The sequence below is a fragment of the Anguilla rostrata genome, chromosome 2 (assembly GCF_018555375.3).
Source record: "Anguilla rostrata isolate EN2019 chromosome 2, ASM1855537v3, whole genome shotgun sequence".
In the NCBI taxonomy this organism is placed as follows: domain Eukaryota; kingdom Metazoa; phylum Chordata; class Actinopteri; order Anguilliformes; family Anguillidae; genus Anguilla; species Anguilla rostrata.
In genome coordinates, this window is record NC_057934.1 from 64,337,323 (window position 1) to 64,354,666 (window position 17,344).

The window sequence follows — 17,344 nt, forward strand, 5'->3', positions numbered from 1 at the left end:
TATGACTTGTATGTATCTTATAGCTTGTTCTTGGCTGATTTAAAAAAAAAAACGGTATGGAGCTGAAAATAACTCCAGTACAAAACAACTAAAACTGAAGTAATATGAATAAAGAAACGATGAGCTGCCCTAACCTGATCTTATTTGCCAGCATTGCCACTTCACGGCCACAAGGGGGCACCTGCTCTCTGTGTTGTTGCCTGGGAGATGGTTCTGCACGCCGGAACAGCCTTCAGAGCCATCTAGTGGTCAAACACTTGCACAGCAATGCCTGCTCCCCTCCTTTACTGTACACCCCCGCTTTCCCTCTGCCTGTCTGCCCGTCTGCTTGGCACAGCTCTCTGTCATCCTCCCCTCTCGTTCTCTGACACCATCGCTCCATCCGATCCAGAATAACATGCCGAAGTGTGTGTTGCTTCAGACACATCCTACCACTCACACAGTAATCTATAAATTATCTATAAATTACTTGAGTCATTTTTTGCTGTGTGTGTGGCACAAGCATTCCGCTGGCTAACTTCAAGCTGGGGTGCTATGAGGTGAAAATATGCAGAATGTTCTATATGCAGAATACCACCCATGCCTTTTGGTGTGATGTCCATGGGATTACTAAAATTAACAGTAAATATGAAATTTATTGATTAGATTTTAAATCTCTTAGTTATTCAGTTCTTTATGTGTTACTGTGTCCCATTTAGGGATGACTGCATGTTCACCTTGAATTACTCTACACGAGAAAGTGGAATTGACATTTTTTTCAGCACCTATTTGTTCACTGTACATTTCATGCCAAACTTTTTGTTAGTACCGTAGGGTAAACAGATGAATATATTTATTAGCCTGGTAGATTAGGCCAGTTGATATCACCAGCACATTTATCCTCTGGGAGAAGAGATGGTTTGCTGGTCTCAGGCCTGGGCCCTGGGCGATGGGGGGTCGGGGGGGGGGGGGGTCGGGGGGGTTGGTGGAGTCACTGGTGGCTTTCATTCCACATGAGCTCTGACTTAGTGAGGCGCTACGTGCTAATTAAACATAATGATGGTCCCCAGTGCTGTGTGGAAGGGCGGTGTGTCAGTGGGTTGGTAAATGCACTGCACATTGTTAGTGTGTGTTGACTGTGAAAGAGACAGGTGCATGGGGGGTTAGAGTCCCCCCCCCCCACACACACACACACACACAGAGCTGGAGCATCTCCAGCTTACTTTCCCGTCTCCTAAAATTTAACCAGCCAATGAGAACGCAGAGTTAGAGTATCGCGTGACCGGGGCCGAAACAGGTGGACAACAACAGGGGCTTTCTTGACCTTTGACCTCCTGTGCGCACCTGACCTGAAACACAGAAAATGAAAAAGTCACACAGAACACAGACAGACAGACAAACTGAAATAAACACACACACACACACACACATACATCATATTCATCTGAAAATCTTGGTGTATCAGATGGAGAAGTTTGATAAAAGATGTTGCGATATAAATTACAGCTTGTTATCCAGAGTAGAAATGGAAGAAAACTGAATAATACATTTTTATAGCTGTCACAATAGTAGTAGCACCTGCCGTAGCAATGCAATATACTAACTTGTAATATAAGTTGTGGCGTGGTATTAATGTTAGTAGCTGGGGAAATTGTTGGAGCTTAAGTCACTAAATCACAAATACTGGAAAAGTTATGGAAAAAAAAGAAAGCAAAGACTTGAAAGCATAGTCCACACATGTATTCAATGTAATCATTTTTATTACTTTTTAACCTCAGAAAATATAGACAATAAAGTGCTTATTTGTATAAGTCATTCTTCAAGGATCTGTGTCCATTTTTGATGATCCAAGCAGTCTCCATGCATACTTTGTCTTTCAAGACAAATAATTTCTGCATCGTATTACTTCCCCATAAAGTTTGGATCCATATATACAGTAATATTTTTGAGGCGATAAGTCTTAACCATTGATAACAAAAAATAAATAACAAAAAAATACACATGCACAGAGACTCATTTTCACTTCTTGCTGTTTTGTGAGTTTATTGGAATATAGACCTTTGTGTAAGAGTTTTTACATCTTTTATATGCCTCAAAAAGAGCAATTTGTTGCATTTGATCATGTATTAATGAGTCTATATAAGTATATATAAGAATACTAATATCAGCAGCTTTAATTTGTTTATATTCAATATAAAAGCAAACATTTTATGTAAGAAATTGGCTTCTGGGAAACAATATTTCTATTGAGACTTTCTAATGAAGGCTATTTCATTTTTTTTGGAAGATAATGGTAATCGCTGTTTTTAAATGTGTTATTTTGAGAACTTTCATTAATATAAAATGAATGTAAGAATTGTATAAAAATATAAAATATTCATCTTTGTGCAGGATTTGTGCAAATACTGTATTGCAACTAATACTGTTTCTTTTTTTAAACGGGGGGTTATATCATGTATTTGATATAAATAATTTACTCTAAATGGACACATACACGCACGCATGCACACAGTACACATACACATGCATAATCCCACTTGAGCCATTTAAGATTTAGGTAGATATTCATGAAAAAGAACAGAAAAAAGCAAAAAAAATTGGAATGAGGAGCCGGTAAAAAGAAAATTATGAGGAATATAAAATGATGAGAAATTATTCATAAAATCAGAAAGGAATTCAGTAATTTGTTCAGAAAAGCAACAGTAACCTGAAAAAAGCCTGAGGGGAAGAAAAAAAATCTGGCAAACAGGGCTAATGTAAAAATTATCAAAAGTGCATGGTGTCCAGAATAAAATTAAAAGACCAAAGTAAGATATTTCCTACCTAAATCATGCAATGTAAACAACCTAGGCCTCAGCAACCTCAAACAAACAGTTCAGTGTTAACTTAAGACAAGGATACTAACTTAATCTAGTTTAACATGACTGAATAAATATACTGTACTACACTGCAATTCTGTTGAATATCCCCATAAATCTGTTCTACAAGCCAGCTAAACTACTTGCATACCAAACTACTGTTTAAACACTTTGTGCAGAGGTTGTAAAAGCTAGGGAGGTATCAGTGTTTTCATTGTCAATTCAGTTTTACTCAAATGCTGTACACCCAGTGTATAAACAAGGAAACAGAAGAGCATTCATTTTTATACATACAGTATATCTATAGAGAATGTAGAGCATGCAGCAATAGCAGAAATTAGAAATAGTCCATCTGTAAACGATAACAATTTAATAAGAAGTCGTATTTATTTCTTATGCTTGGGTTGGAGATTGGTGGAGGAGGTGCCTTCTCCCAAACTGGGACATTTTACATCATCCCAGACGAAAACAGAAATTTAGATGGTGTTCAAGGAGTGCACGGAAAAACAAAGCCAATAAAAAAATTAATGAAAAAGAAAGCAGATAAGTACAAATTAGTAAATAGCACTGGCGAAAGGACTGAAAAAGTAATCAACTATCTTGCAACGGAACATAGTTCAAAATGATTTTAGCAAAAAAAAAAAAAAAAAAAGTCAACAGATCACATGACCCTTACAGGATTCATGCTTTGGAATTGCCGTATGCGAAAGCCCGGGTAAACTGGCTGAAAAAAAAAAAAACTCACGAAGAGTTATTATTTTTGTAAATGAACAAATCATTTCCCCCCCAACACACAGACACACACACACACACACACACGAACACGCACTTTTGCAAATCAACTAAAGATAGAACAAGTACATCCAGCGTCGTGTGCCTGTATGCATCCTCCCACTGTTTAGCCTGCAATGCAAATAACAGTGCCCTTCTGTTGTCCACCCACTGATATTCGTCTCCAGTGCAAGATGTCCGTCTCAGCCCAGTCTCCCGATTTAATTATCAATTATCCAGGAACTCCACAAAGCTACCGGATGGAAATGAGCGCTCGTCACTCCTCTGCATGGACTTGGAACGGTGCTGTGTGCACCCCCGTGAACTGCCCTAACTGTCTGTTCACCCCAGGACACTGCGGCCGTCCACCACCGGAACTGGACACCTCAGGTTTGCTCACATTCTTCACAGCTAACGTTGTCTTACACTGAGAGCCACACTATGGCCTTCTCTGCACTGACCTTCATAGTGACAGCGAGAGACTAATAGATGACATTCACTTAGGGATGGTTTGACCGAGGCTTTTAAATTCAAGTGAACTACGAGAGATTCATCAGGTTGAGTTCTGTCGGTTGAATGAGGGGGGCAAAATGAAAATAACATCAGTAAGTATTTCTTCACACAGAGTGTAGTCGCTGTGTGGAATAGCTCAGCAGGTCATTTAGTAGCGGCAGAAACACTGGGGGTTTTCAAGACCGGGCCTGTTACGGTGCTGGACTCTATCTAGTTTTTAGGTAAATGGTGAGCACTAGGTACCCTTTAGTGGTAGGGAAACGGTGGTTATGTTATGCTGGTCTTGATTGGACATTTACACGTAACAGGAACAACCACTAGTCTGACACACCTCCTCGGGGACGCCTGACTGGCCAATAAGAAGAGAGAAGCTGCTCAGCTCAGCAACGTGGACTGAGATGGGAAAACGGGGCAGTCAGTGAGGAGGTGGAGGTGCTACCGGGTCTTCACCTCACCAGGGAAGTGGGGAGAGGACAGAGGGAATGGGCACTGGAGAAGTAGACAGAGAGAGGGAAAAGAAAGAAAGGATGGAATGATAGAAACAAAGTGTCAATACGATCTTGGTTAGCTTGTGGACATCCAAAGGGAGTGGAACACCTGTCCCTGTGTAAATATCTAGACGGGATCTTATCAGGAAATGGGACGGGGCGTCAGTGTCTCTCTCTCTCTCGGTCAGATTTCAGACTCCCTCCTATAGCTGAGTGGGTCGAGGGGAATCGTAGCCTGCAGCATGTCAAACTCTATTTGGTTCTCCATGTCCAGGGCGCACAGCATGTCGCCCGACTGCTCCGGGAACCTCTCCTGAAAATCCGCCATGACAGTCCTCTCCTCCCCCTCGCCGCTGTCCCGCTCCCTGGCCGCCTGGGCCTCCTCCTCTTCCTCCTCCCCGCAGCGCAGGGCCACCTCGTTCTCGTAGCAGAAGGCGCTGGGCGAGTGCGGGGGCCTGAGGTGGCGGGCGGCCGTGGGGCTGACGGGGGACACAGAGCGGGAGGAGGAGGACGAGGAGCGGCCGGTCATCTCGCTCAGCGCCCGGGCGCTACAGTGCGGCGTCGAGGGCACCTTGTAGGTCTTGTGGAAGCGGGAGTAGTCCACGTGGTAGCGGTCGTGCTTCTCGAAGACCACGGGCTCGAAGCGGTGGCCCCAGATGATCTCCCGGGCCAGGTAAGAGCTGCGGGCCTGGGTGGTCATGGCCGTGGCCTCCACCATCCCTTCCAGGATCACCACGATCTCAAAGTCCTCCGCCTCCAGGTTGGCCTTGCTCATGTGGTACAGGGGGCTCTGCTGGTCGATCTCGTGGACGATGATCAGGGGGGACACGAGGAAGAGGCGGTCCAGGCCCTCGTCGTAGCCCACGTTGATGTCGGCCTGCTCGAGGGGGATGTACTCCCCCTCGGCCGTGACGTAGGGGCGGATGAGCTGGGCGCGGACGTGGGCCTCCACGATGTGGCTCTTCCGCAGGTTGCCCAAGCGCCACATCAGGCACAGCTTGCCGTCGCGCAGGGCGATGACGGCGTTGTGGGAGAAGAGCAGGGTCTGGGCCCTCTTCTTGGGCCGCACCATCTTGGCCATGATGGTGCCGATCATGAAGGAGTCGATGATGCAGCCCACGATGGACTGCACCACCACCGTCAGCACGGCCGCCGGGCACTCCTCGGTGACGCACCGCCAGCCGTACCCGATGGTGGTCTGGGTTTCGATGGAGAACAGAAAGGCTCCCACGAAACTGTGCACGTGGAGAATGCAGGGTTTCCACTCCTTGTCCCGCTCCCTCGGTCCCGGGCCGCCTCCCACCCCCTGTGCACCGTTCCCGCCCAAAGACAAGTCCAGCCCCGGGGGGACGTCGAAGTCGCCGTGGGCCATGGCCACCCACCAGAAGACCAGGCCAAAGAGTAGCCAGGAGAAGAGGAAGGCGGTGGTGAAGATGAGCAGCATGTAGCGCCAGCGGATGTCCACGCAGGTGGTGAAGATGTCGGCCAGGTAGCGGCGCGGCTTGTCCTCCATGTTGGCAAAGACCACGTTGCACTGCCCGTTCTTCTTCACGAAGCGGCTCCTCAGCCGCCCCGGCCCCGTGGTGGAGATCTTCCTCCCGCCGTAAGCGTTCTCCGCCCCCGGCACTCCTAGCAGGCCTCCTCCTCCTCCTGCGCTCCCTGCTCCTCCGCTGGCTCCTCCCCCTGCCACGCCTAGGGAGTACTGGTGCTGGGAAAGGGTGCTGTGACCGTTGTGCAGGCCCAGGGTGGAGATTTTGAGCCCCTCGTCCTCTCCTACAATGCTATACCTGTGTGTGAGAATAATGATAACACAAGGAAGGCAAATCAATCATTCTTTTATATAACATCATTTAGGTTTCACAGTACAATAAGATTCACTCAGTACAATAAGGTTCACACAGTACAATAAGATTCACACAGTACAATAAGGTTCACTCAGTACATTAAGTATCACACAGTACTATAAGTACAATAAGGTTCACTCAGTACATTAAAGTACACGCAGTACCTCATTGTGGGCATGTTTCAGACAAATTAATAATTGGGAAAAACAACTAAAACGCAGGGGAGGGAAAAGGCAGGAGCAGAGAAATGGGAATGTAAAATTTAAACATCCTTTTCAAATTGCTTCCTTTGTTGTATTTACAGGGAGACTCAACTTTGCTTTGCTGTAATAGCGCATAGATAGTGTGTCAAGCTGCAGTGCTTCAGCCCCTCTTTTCCAGCCTACCCTCTCAATTTGGATGCAGCTTGTATTATATGTGTGTGCACTCTCACACGTACTATATCTGCAGCACTGTTACTACCTACATAGTCCTACATGTCCATGTTGCTGTACAGTTGCAAAGTATATTTGGGTCCAGAGGTAACTGTACATATGCCTTCACATGGTGGCCTTGTTAGATGCCACATACAGCCATAATATATTGTGTTTAAGCCAAGCACTTTCCTACCTGTTGACTCGCACCGTTCCCATGGCACCAGTGATCATAGGGCTGTCAGTCTGAGGAGGGTGACTGGCGGTGCTAGCCGTGTGATTGGACGAGGAGAAACGGTCAGGGTCTGGGATAGACTCTGGATGCGGAACTACCCTGAAAGATTGGAGACCGGCATGGTGACCTGGGGAGCAGGGAGCTGGGACTGCTGCTCCTGAGAAACACCTCTGAGAGAGAGAGAGAGAGAGAGAGAGAGAGAGAGAGAGAGAGAGAGAGAGAGAGAGAGAGAGAGAGAGAGAGAGAGAGAGAGAGCATTGATTAGGCATTCTGTCTAAATTCATCGTATTGGAGTGAATTTTGTGAGAATGCCTCTCACAGCTGTCACATTTGTGATATAACGAAATGAACTTGATGCAAAGAGTTGCACAAGTTTCTTCCAGGGATCAAATGGTTTCTGTCGGCACCATCGATGGAATAAATGAGTCACATGTGCATTAATGATTACAAAAGCGTCCCCTGAATTTGGCTATAGGCAAGGGAACACAGGGCACATAACACACACCATTTTACCCATGGTGAAATGGCCCTCCTGTTTTCGGTCCTGATTTTGGTGTTCTCTGGTTAGCAACACCGTATACATGGTACATACATTAAAGGAAACAGGTGCAGTATGCCTTTCTTAGGAAAATCATTTTCAATCTTTTCAGACAAATAAACAAATAAAAAACAATTATAATTCTTATTATAGCAAGACAAATGTTCACTCCAGAAATCCAAGCTTAAGTCACAAACTGTCACTAGCTGATGATATCACATTTGGTCTTACGCACACACACATATACACACACACACACATAAATACATGTATTTACACATGCACACACACACGCAGACATATACACACACACACACACACACGCACGCATGCTTACACATGCTCACACACACGCACACACACACAAAACCTCATATGCACACACACACACACACACACACACTTTCGGACAAAGGATTTCGCATTACGAAGTGAAAGACTTGTGACCCCTTGCGTGACAGCGTATCAGTTCCTGATACGGCGCTGGCAGATGTTGGGATTTGCCTTCCTTTCGCATTCCAGATTGAACACTGTTGCGGCTCTGAATCCCAGCTCGGCGTGTGATTACATTTCCCCGGGCCAGTGTGAGAGCCGGGGGGAAGGGGGGAAGGAGCAGCGTACGGACGACAGCGATGGAAACGCAGTTTCCTGCGTGGTCTCGATCGCTTTTGCGTAGGCAGTGCCGTGTGATCCAAAGTCACAGTGTGACACGCAATCTGTTTTTTTTTTTCATCGGAGAATAGTACCAGAAGGTATCGACGTGCAAATTTTAGGGGACACCGATGTGTGTTTGTGTGTTTTTTTTCTTTTTCGGGCAATTCTATGCCTGAGTGTGTCCGGTGTCTGTCAGTGTGTGCCTCTCATGTGATACGTATTCCTGTAGTTGATTTGGAATACGTCATGACTTACGATTTCTACTTTTTTTTGGAGGTCCCTGTTTTCCACTGTTGCCCCTCCGCGTCCCACTTTACTCCTATATGTCTGTGGACTGCTAGGTATAAATGACTTTACTCTTCAGTAAAACATGGTACTGCATGCCACTGTACAATCTCATTTCCTTTTCCGTTATCCTCACTGAATATAGTTCTGCCTGGACGGCTTCCATGCATGCAGGCTATTTATAAACTCATACCCATTTTGATTTGGCCTTCTTTTGCAGGTGAGAGATGCTTAACTATGGTGACTGTTGTTCAACACACAGCATGCTGGCATACATGAGTCTGTCTGCCTGCCTGTCTGTCTGTCTGTCTGTCTGTATGCCCGCCTACTTGACTGTCTGTCTGTCTGTCTGTCTGCTTATGTGTCTGTCTGTCTGCTTGCCTGCCTGCCTGGCTCTCTGTATGCCTTCCTGCCTACCTGCCTACCTGTCTGTCTGTCTGTCTGTCTGCTCCATGTGATCCTGGAGTTTCCTTTGGGCGCGGGCAGCCTCAGTCAGCAGCCCCCTGCCAGGACCACATACCCTCAGGCTCAGCCATCGGCTGCGAGGACAACGCCCCTCTTTCCAGGCTCACGCCCCCCCAGGCTCAGCAGCCCCCAGCCAGGACCACACCCCCCTTCGTCCCAGCAGCCACCTGCCAGGATCACGCCCCCTACCATGCCATGCCCCCTCCAGGCTCAGCAGCCCCCTGCCAGGACCACGCCCCCTCAGGCTCAGCAGCCCCCAGCCAGGACCACCCCCCTTAGTCCCAGCAGCCACCTGCCAGGACCACGCCCCCTGCCATGACCATGCCCCCTCAGGCCAGCAGCCCCTGCCAGGACCACGCCCCTCATGCTCAGCAGCCGCCTGCCAGGACCACACCCCCTTAGTCCCAGCAGCCCCCTGCCAGGATCACGCCCTGCCATGACCAAGCCCCCTCAGGCTCAGCAGCCCCCTGCCAGGACCACGCCCCCTCAGGCTCAGCAGCCCCCTGCTAGGACCACACCCCCCTTAGTCCCAGCAGCCCCCTGCCAGGACCACACCCCCCTTAGTCCCAGCAGCCCGCTGACCTGGTACAGCACTGGAGCAGGCTGGCAGAGGCCAGAGTGGAAATCACAGGAAACAGCCTCTCGCCCATCGTACCCAGGAACTCTCAGCGGTTTAACCCTCAAGGGATCAAAGCACACGCAGCTCCTCAGAGGCACCCAAGGGAAGGAGGACAGGGGGGAAGAGGCACTGGGGGGGAACAAGTCCGAGTCAGCCCAGCAACAGGTGCTACGGGCACTTTCAGGGGAGCCCACTTTAGCACACTGAGGGGCAGTTTTTTGAGTGGAACAGAAGTGAGCCGCCGCTGTGCTTAAAGCACAGATTGTTCCCGAGGGAGTCCATCAGTTAATACGGGCTGAAGAACGTATGTGCTGATAGCGGGTTGCTGTGGCTACAGTAGTCCATGGTATCTGCTGAGAACACAGGTGGTAATTAAAGCTTTAGTCACAGACGCGATGAAGACTTAAGTCTATGCTGCCTTTAAAGCAGTGTTAGTAATGGCAGTTAAAGTATTTCCTTTTTTAAAAATGTGTTAGTCAAATGCTTTTACATGCATGTTCACACACACGGGTACATACATATGCACACACACATGCACACATACACATAAACACTCACACTTACACACACACACACACACACACACACAGGCTACATTTCAGGAGAAAAGAATGCTCTGTCAAAAAATGGCACAAATCTATAAATTGAACAAATACTGAAGAACAGGAAGCCATTTTCATTCGGTGGACAAACGTAACGAATATTGACAAAATAAAAACAAACGGCACAGAACTAAAGTACGTAAAATGTATCCGATTAATTAACTTAAAATTGTATTACCTTATTGAAATAAAAAAAAAAACCCCCCCACGAAGCATCACGACATGCAAATCTGCAACAAGAACATGGCATTCAGACCTGGCATTCAGCGCTCCTGGATGACTGGCTGTGTTTGTACAGGCGTAGGTGCCAACGCAAGCCCCTGGTTCTGTGTGCCCGCTGCCGCCGGGTCTGCGGGCAGAGAACAGACGCCGATACAATGCAGCAGGACCGGAAAGGTCAGACACAGGCATGCTGCTAATGAACCTCGTTCATTAAGGTCTTATTGACAGAGCTAATTGCCACAAAGCCCCGATTTAGTCACATGAGCCGCTCGAAGATCATTTCAAACATCACTGTTTGAATAATCTAATCGCTGAGATGACCAATTAACTGTGCTGTCTAACTACAGTAGATTTTTTTTTGTAACAAAAATTTTTGAGAATGGCTGCATTACTCAGAAATGATAAAACATTAATTAGAAGCGCTTCAAAAATTATTTGAACTACCTCTTTGTCTTTGATCTGTTTCAGTTTATACACCCACAATGTTCATGCAGGACTGCAGTGTAGCATTATGGCCACGGAACTGGGCTTGTAACCTAAAGGTTGCAGGCTTGATTCCCAGGTAGGCTGCTGTTGTATCCTTGAGCAAAGTACTTACTGTGAACTCTTTCAGGATGTACTGTATTCAGCTGTACCAATGGATACTAGGTAAAAAAAAATACTCTGGATCAGAGCACCTGCGAAACTGCCAGCAGCATGTATCTAGGGATGGAGTGAGTAGAGTGAGGGTCAGTTTGGTGGAGTGAGGGTCAGTTAGGCAGAGTGAGGGACAGTTGGGTGGAGTGAGGTTCAGTTGGGTGGAGTGAGGGACAGTTGGGCGGAGTGAGGGTCATTTGGGTGGAGTGAGGGTCAGTTGGGTGGAGTGAGGGACAGTTGGGTGGAGTGAGGGACAGTTGGGCGGAGTGAGGGTCATTTGGGTGGAGTGAGGGTCAGTTGGGTGGAGTGAAGGTCAGTTGGGTGGACTGAGGGACAGTGGGGCAGAGTGAGGGTCAGTTGGGTGGAGTGAGGGTCAGTTGGGCAAAGTGAGGGTCAGTTGGGTGGAGTGAGGGTCAGTTGGGTGGAGTGAGAGTCAGTTGGGTGGAGTGAGGGACAGTTGGGTTGAGTGAGGGACAGTTGGGCGGAGTGAGGGACAGTTGGGTGGAGTGAGGGACAGTTGGGTGGAGTGAGGGTCAATTGGGTGGAGTGGGGGACAGTTGGGTGGAGTGAGAGTCAGTTGGGTGGAGGAGGACAGTTGGGTGAGGTGAGGCGATGGGTGGATGGAGGAGAGTTGGCAGTGAGGGTCAGTTGGGTGGAGTGAGGGACAGTTGGGCAGAGTGAGGGACAGTTGGGTGCAATGAGGATCAGTTGGGCAGAGTGAGGGTCAGTTGGGTGGAGTGAGGGTCAGCTGGGCAGAATGAGGGTCAGTTGGGTGCAGTGAGGGTCAGTTGGGCAGAGTGAGGGTCAGTTGGGTGGAGTGAGAGTCAGTTGGGTGGAGTGAGGGACAGTTGGGCGGAGTGAGGGTCAGTTGGGTGGAGTGAGGGACAGTTGGGCAGAGTGAGGGTCAGTTGGGTGGAGGGAGAGACAGTTGATGGTGAAGATAAGCTGGAGATAAGTGATGGTGAAGATAAGTGAGCCCATCTGACACGGTGTGCTTGCCATGTACTATGTTTGGATAAAGATAATAGAGCTTCAGTGTCATAGCAGCCCCGGCCTGTGGCAGCTGCCATGCTTAAGTTTATTCAGTAGTAAAATGCAAAAAGTGTTTTTTTTCTTTCTTTTTTTAAAGAGCTTTTCTGAATATTTATGAATTTGATTTGCTGTGGTAATTTTAGATTTCATCAGCAAAAAGGCTTTGCTGTCACCTATTTTGTTCCCTGAACAGGGATAATTCAAGGTTCCCTGCATCGATTGTGGCACTAAGTAGAGACAGTAGGCAGGAAAGATGCTCTTTTTTCCCTTTAAAAATACACCAGACAAATTCAACACCAAGCATCAAGAAATAAATAAACCTGACAGAAATAAATCTAACCCTGACATTCAGCACTTTTGACACCCTTACTTGGCGGAGGCTGTGGTTCCTTAGGTAAAGTTGCGGCAATTAAATAGTTATGAGGATGCAGTAATTAGCGGTTTCCATAGGAACCTCGGTTCTTAACAGGCTGATGAAATATTTCAGGTTGAGATGATTTCGCGTACTGGAAAAAGAGGGATGGAGAGGGAGAGGAGAGACAGGAGAGTGGGGTGCAAGGGCTCTTTGGAATGAGTCAGAGAACGCGGGCCTGATTCATTGACAAGGGTGGAGAGATACTGAATCACACATGCAAGAGTTTTGGGTATCTTCTCTCCTGTTTTCTGGGTGCATTTTCTAGGAAATTGAGTCCTTCATTGTTTGATGAGTAGTGTAAACGGTTCTTTATTCAGACTCTGGTGTTTCTTATTTTTCAACCTGTCCACACTGATCTTTCATCAGGTCTTCCCACTCAACTTTGAAATAAAATGTATCCCTTCCTTTTTCTTGTTCTTAAAATTATAATGACCCCTTTGAGTAATGAAAAGTGGTAATTCGCTTTTTTCCCCCCCCAACATAGCAGGATGAGAAGTTATAGGAACACGCATTGACTGTGATTGACAGATCGATGATTGTAGAGTTACGCTCAGGAAGGAGGTAAAAATATGAATATAGGTTTGCTGATGCTTGCAAATGGACCTGGCATTCTAGAAAGAACCGTCACTCAAACACACAGACAAACGCAGACATACAGACTCACATAGACACATTCACATGCAGAGACCGCAGAATGATCCATTGTTACGCAACACTCAAAGACATGTAATCCCCCATGCCAGCTCAGGGCGTGTGCGTACGTATGTGTGCACAGGACACGCGATGACATTCTTAACTTCCGACACGTGAAACTATGGATTAATCGTCTCCTAATCTCCTAATCTCTATCAGCGATACAAAGGTACATCTCAGTCCAGTGACGTGCCTTAGCTCTCTCAGTCTAATCTCAAACTGAAGGAACAGAGAAGGAGGGAGGAGGGGCAGCAAGATGTACATCCGTGTCTGCAAGTATGTGTATACAATGATGCGTGCGCGCGTGCTTGTTTCTGTTCTGTGGCGCACACCTGAGATCGGGTTTGCACAGCCAGCAGTGGGAACACCCTCAGTAGCACAGTCCTAAAAGTAGCATCCACAGAAGTACCTGCATTATTCCAGCAAATATATAATCGTGATGGCAAAATACTTGTCAGCCACAGAGCTGTCAGATGCTATATTTGCTGATTCTCTGGACCTCTCAGCTTTGAGTGGTGTAGAAAATTGGTGTGGAAAGGTGGGTGAGCTAGTAATGTCATTTTTAAAATATATATATATTTTTTTACATGTTCTGGATTGTGGAGCAATCCAGTCACATGTAGTTCTGAAGCACTGTTTGAGCAGAATGGACATTTAAGGAAGAACTTTTAAGAGAGATTCATGTAAAATAGTATTGCACTATTAAAATATTTTGAACATAAAAGTGTGTATGTGTTGAGTTATTCAGATGGTGAAGCAATGCATTGTTTTTTTAAAATTTATTTTTATTTTTTTTACATAATATGTGAATTGTTCATACCAAAAACACAAACACAAACCAAGATGTACTCTGAAACAAAACCTGTAGGAGCATGGATACTCAAATCGAATCCAAACCCGGCCCTGGTTTTCCTTCTCCTGGGTAATTAACTGAACAGTTACTGCTGCTGATTGGCCAGACTGTCTTCACAGGTAAAGGGAGGGTGAAAGACCGGCAGTTCTCGGCCCTCGAGGACCGTGATTCGAGTAACAGAGCTAGAGGCAGGTCTCTGCTCCAGGATTTCATAGTTTTCGAGTTCAATTAACCTTTTCCCACGTGTGCCGGCGATAATTCTGTGTCAGAGGGACTAGGAGCAGCTATTTTTTTTTCACCCCTTCAGAGCTGGTGCAGCTGTGCCGTGCAGTGCTAGCGCTGCAGTTCTGAGCTCATTTGGGGATGCATTCTTCCTTCCTCAGGATGAATTTAATTCCATGCAGAAGTCAAATGGCTTCCGTGGAAAAATGCAAATGAAGGGTGAGGGATGGGTGAGGCACACATTAAAATTAACTTTGGCCAGCAGTGGCCAGCGTGACCAACTGTGCCAGGCTGAACTTTCAGTTTGATTGAGTACACACGGCTTCAGAACTTCAGCTGCTGATGGAAAGTGTAACAGCTTTCAAGACTCAGTGGACAGACACAGTGTTTGTAGGTATTTGTAGGGTCCTTTCAATCAGTAGTCAAATTATGCCTTGGGAGGAGCTGTGTTGACCATTAAGCCAATTAATAATTTAAGTATCCAATTTAAATTAAGTACTCAAGTGCTGAAAATAAACAAAGGCCAGCAGACAGAGTCAGTGGTGTAGCACAAAATTCTGGGCCCTGTACAAAAGCAGTCTCTGTGAGCCCCCTTCCTCTCTTGATCCATGCATCATTCCAGGCTTTTCGAGGACCCTCCCCCCATTTGGGCCCTGGGTAGTCAGTCCCGCTTTTCCCCCAACTACAACGCCCCTGGACACAGTGACACTCCAGGACCAGGGGTTTGAATTGTGGGGAGCTCTTAAAATCCACATACTTAATGAGCTAGTTAATATTTAAAGTGATTATCTTAAAAGACTATGCTCTACAATATTGTAGATGTTGCATTTTTGTCAATATAATCCAGTTGTTCCTTATTAGTCCTACTCATTTTTGTTTAATAATTCCAGTCTCACATTCTCAAACAATGACTTTAAGGGCTACGCCAAAGTAACGTATTGTTGTCTATACTATACCTTTTCATTGTAAGTATGAACATTTGTGCAATTCTATGTGCTCATCGATTGGCCTTCAGTTCCTCAATTATACCAATTCAACACTTCTCTTACTCAGTAAAGTCAATTCAATGGGTTGTTAAATTCTCAGAAATATAGTAATTCCCATTGATCAAGTAAGATTAATTCTGCACACTGATCGATTTACTCTTGCAGATGTCTTATTTTGTGGCGCCGTTTCTTCATCGCAGACATTTTTATTAATGCATTAATGCATTTATTATGTTACAACGTTCAACAAATAGTTAACAGGAAATACAATTTTGACATATATAGCTTACCCTATTATTCGTACTTTGCAGTATGTCATTTTTAATAAATACCACGGAGAGACATTTTAGGATCTCGTTCTAGGAAATAATCGAAAGAAAGTTGGAATTCACATAAACTGTCGTCGCTGAACCAACCAAGTTGCCAAACTTAGTGCGATATAACAATCAAAATAACTTAAGCGTGAAATAAGGAAAACATTTCAGTGTCATGGTTTACTGCAGACCCTCTGGCTACTTTCTCGCCACTCTAGCAAGTAGCAACGACGTTGGCATTTTATTGACACAAAAAAATCAAACCGAATCAATGCAGATCGTCACAAAGCAGTGAAGTGCCTTGTGTACGCTAACAATCAGAACATGCCAATTCGCTGTGCGTACACTTTGGAGAGAGAAAGTGTGGGGTTTCTCAGTAGTTCCATAGTGTCGATGTCATGATGCGACAATAAAAATAACGCATTAGGAATGCAAAATGACAGAAGTGACTGTGGGTTAAAATGGGAGCAAATAATATAGATTATACGAACAACATCATGTAATAAATTGATATCAATTGACTCAAACGCTTATGAGATTTTTCTCTATTGTACTTCCAAAACTTCACAAAAGAAGCTGACAGGTAGAGGGTAAAGTGAAGACAGAGGACTTTATCAGATAAACTCTTACCTTTTAGTGTAAAACGCTGGTTCCCCTGATTACGGGAACGAATAAAGCCAACTCGCTTTAAAAAAAAAAATTATTTTTTTTTACATTAACTATTCTTTCTCAAAAACTGCCGAAATAGTAGGTATCCATAGCGCGCGACCAGTTGTGAATCCGGCAGCTTTGGCGGAAGTCTCGCTGTTTCGATTTCTAGTCTTCTCTCCGTTCCTCTTAGCGAGGTCCAAAACGTCTTTCTGTGTTGTCACACCATTTCCTTTTAATTTGTCTCTTTCTTCTTTGTTATATTTTATTTTACAATGATCCCACTCCCCTATTCTATCGTCCTTTTGCGGTCCTTCTTTCCCGTTGGCTGTATAATCCACTCTTTTGCGCGCGCCCTCTCTGTTCGGCGACTCTTGCTCGCCGCTCATGCTATCCCCCAGTCCATCTCCATCTCCGCGTGTGTGGGTGCGAGAGGGAGGGAGAGCTTGTCAGTTTGATTATGTCCCTGTTTGTGTAGATTCGTGTGTGAGCGCGTGTAGGTGTTTTTCCCTATTATTTGTGCCAGTGTTTCGTCCAGCAGCAGGCTCCATATTACATTATTTTATTATTTTCTTAGCAGATTTGCGCAGCTCATATTTTACATATCATTCATTTATATATCCTGGACGCTTCACCGGGCCCTTATGGGTCAGAGCCTTGCTTGTGGGTTCATCAGCAGTATAACTTGGATTCAAACATGCAACATTCTGCACAACCACTGCCACGTGTGTTTTATGACTAATAATCCATTATCCACTAATAATCTAATAATACACTAATAATCCATTCTCAAACGTGTTGTTTTTCCTATTTTAATGTTTATCCTGTCCCATGAAAGCCTATCTTTTAGATCAGGACTGCACCAAGTGCGATCCGGCATTTGGAGCTGTCCAGTGCTGAAGGACGTCAAACATAGTCGCTGATAAACTCCCACTGAGAAAACCTGGCCAGTATTACACTATTAACAGTTTTCTTCTGTGATAAATTAACCACCAAGCACTCAGAATAGAAATGATTTTAGACAACAGAAACAGGCAACAGACATGTTCCTTGTCTTTT

At 45.7% G+C, this 17,344-nt stretch overlaps 1 protein-coding gene across 2 annotated transcripts; it reads right to left on the reverse strand.

Moving 5' to 3' along the window:
* Positions 1-2,174: 2,174 nt before the first annotated feature.
* On the reverse strand, positions 2,175-16,754 carry LOC135248870 (inward rectifier potassium channel 4-like). Of its 2 annotated transcripts, XM_064323886.1 has the most exons (3): positions 16,268-16,754; positions 7,063-7,271; positions 2,175-6,396 (listed from the first exon to the last, which is right to left on the reverse strand). In XM_064323886.1, the coding sequence occupies exons 2-3, from the start codon at positions 7,098-7,100 to the stop codon at positions 4,794-4,796; spliced, it is 1,641 nt and encodes a 546-aa protein (XP_064179956.1). In that variant the 5' UTR covers positions 7,101-7,271; positions 16,268-16,754; the 3' UTR covers positions 2,175-4,793. The 2 variants fall into 2 exon arrangements, with proteins under 2 accessions (XP_064179956.1, XP_064179955.1); XM_064323885.1 differs by lacking the exon at positions 16,268-16,754 and having other exon boundaries at positions 7,063-7,391.
* Positions 16,755-17,344: the final 590 nt, after the last annotated feature.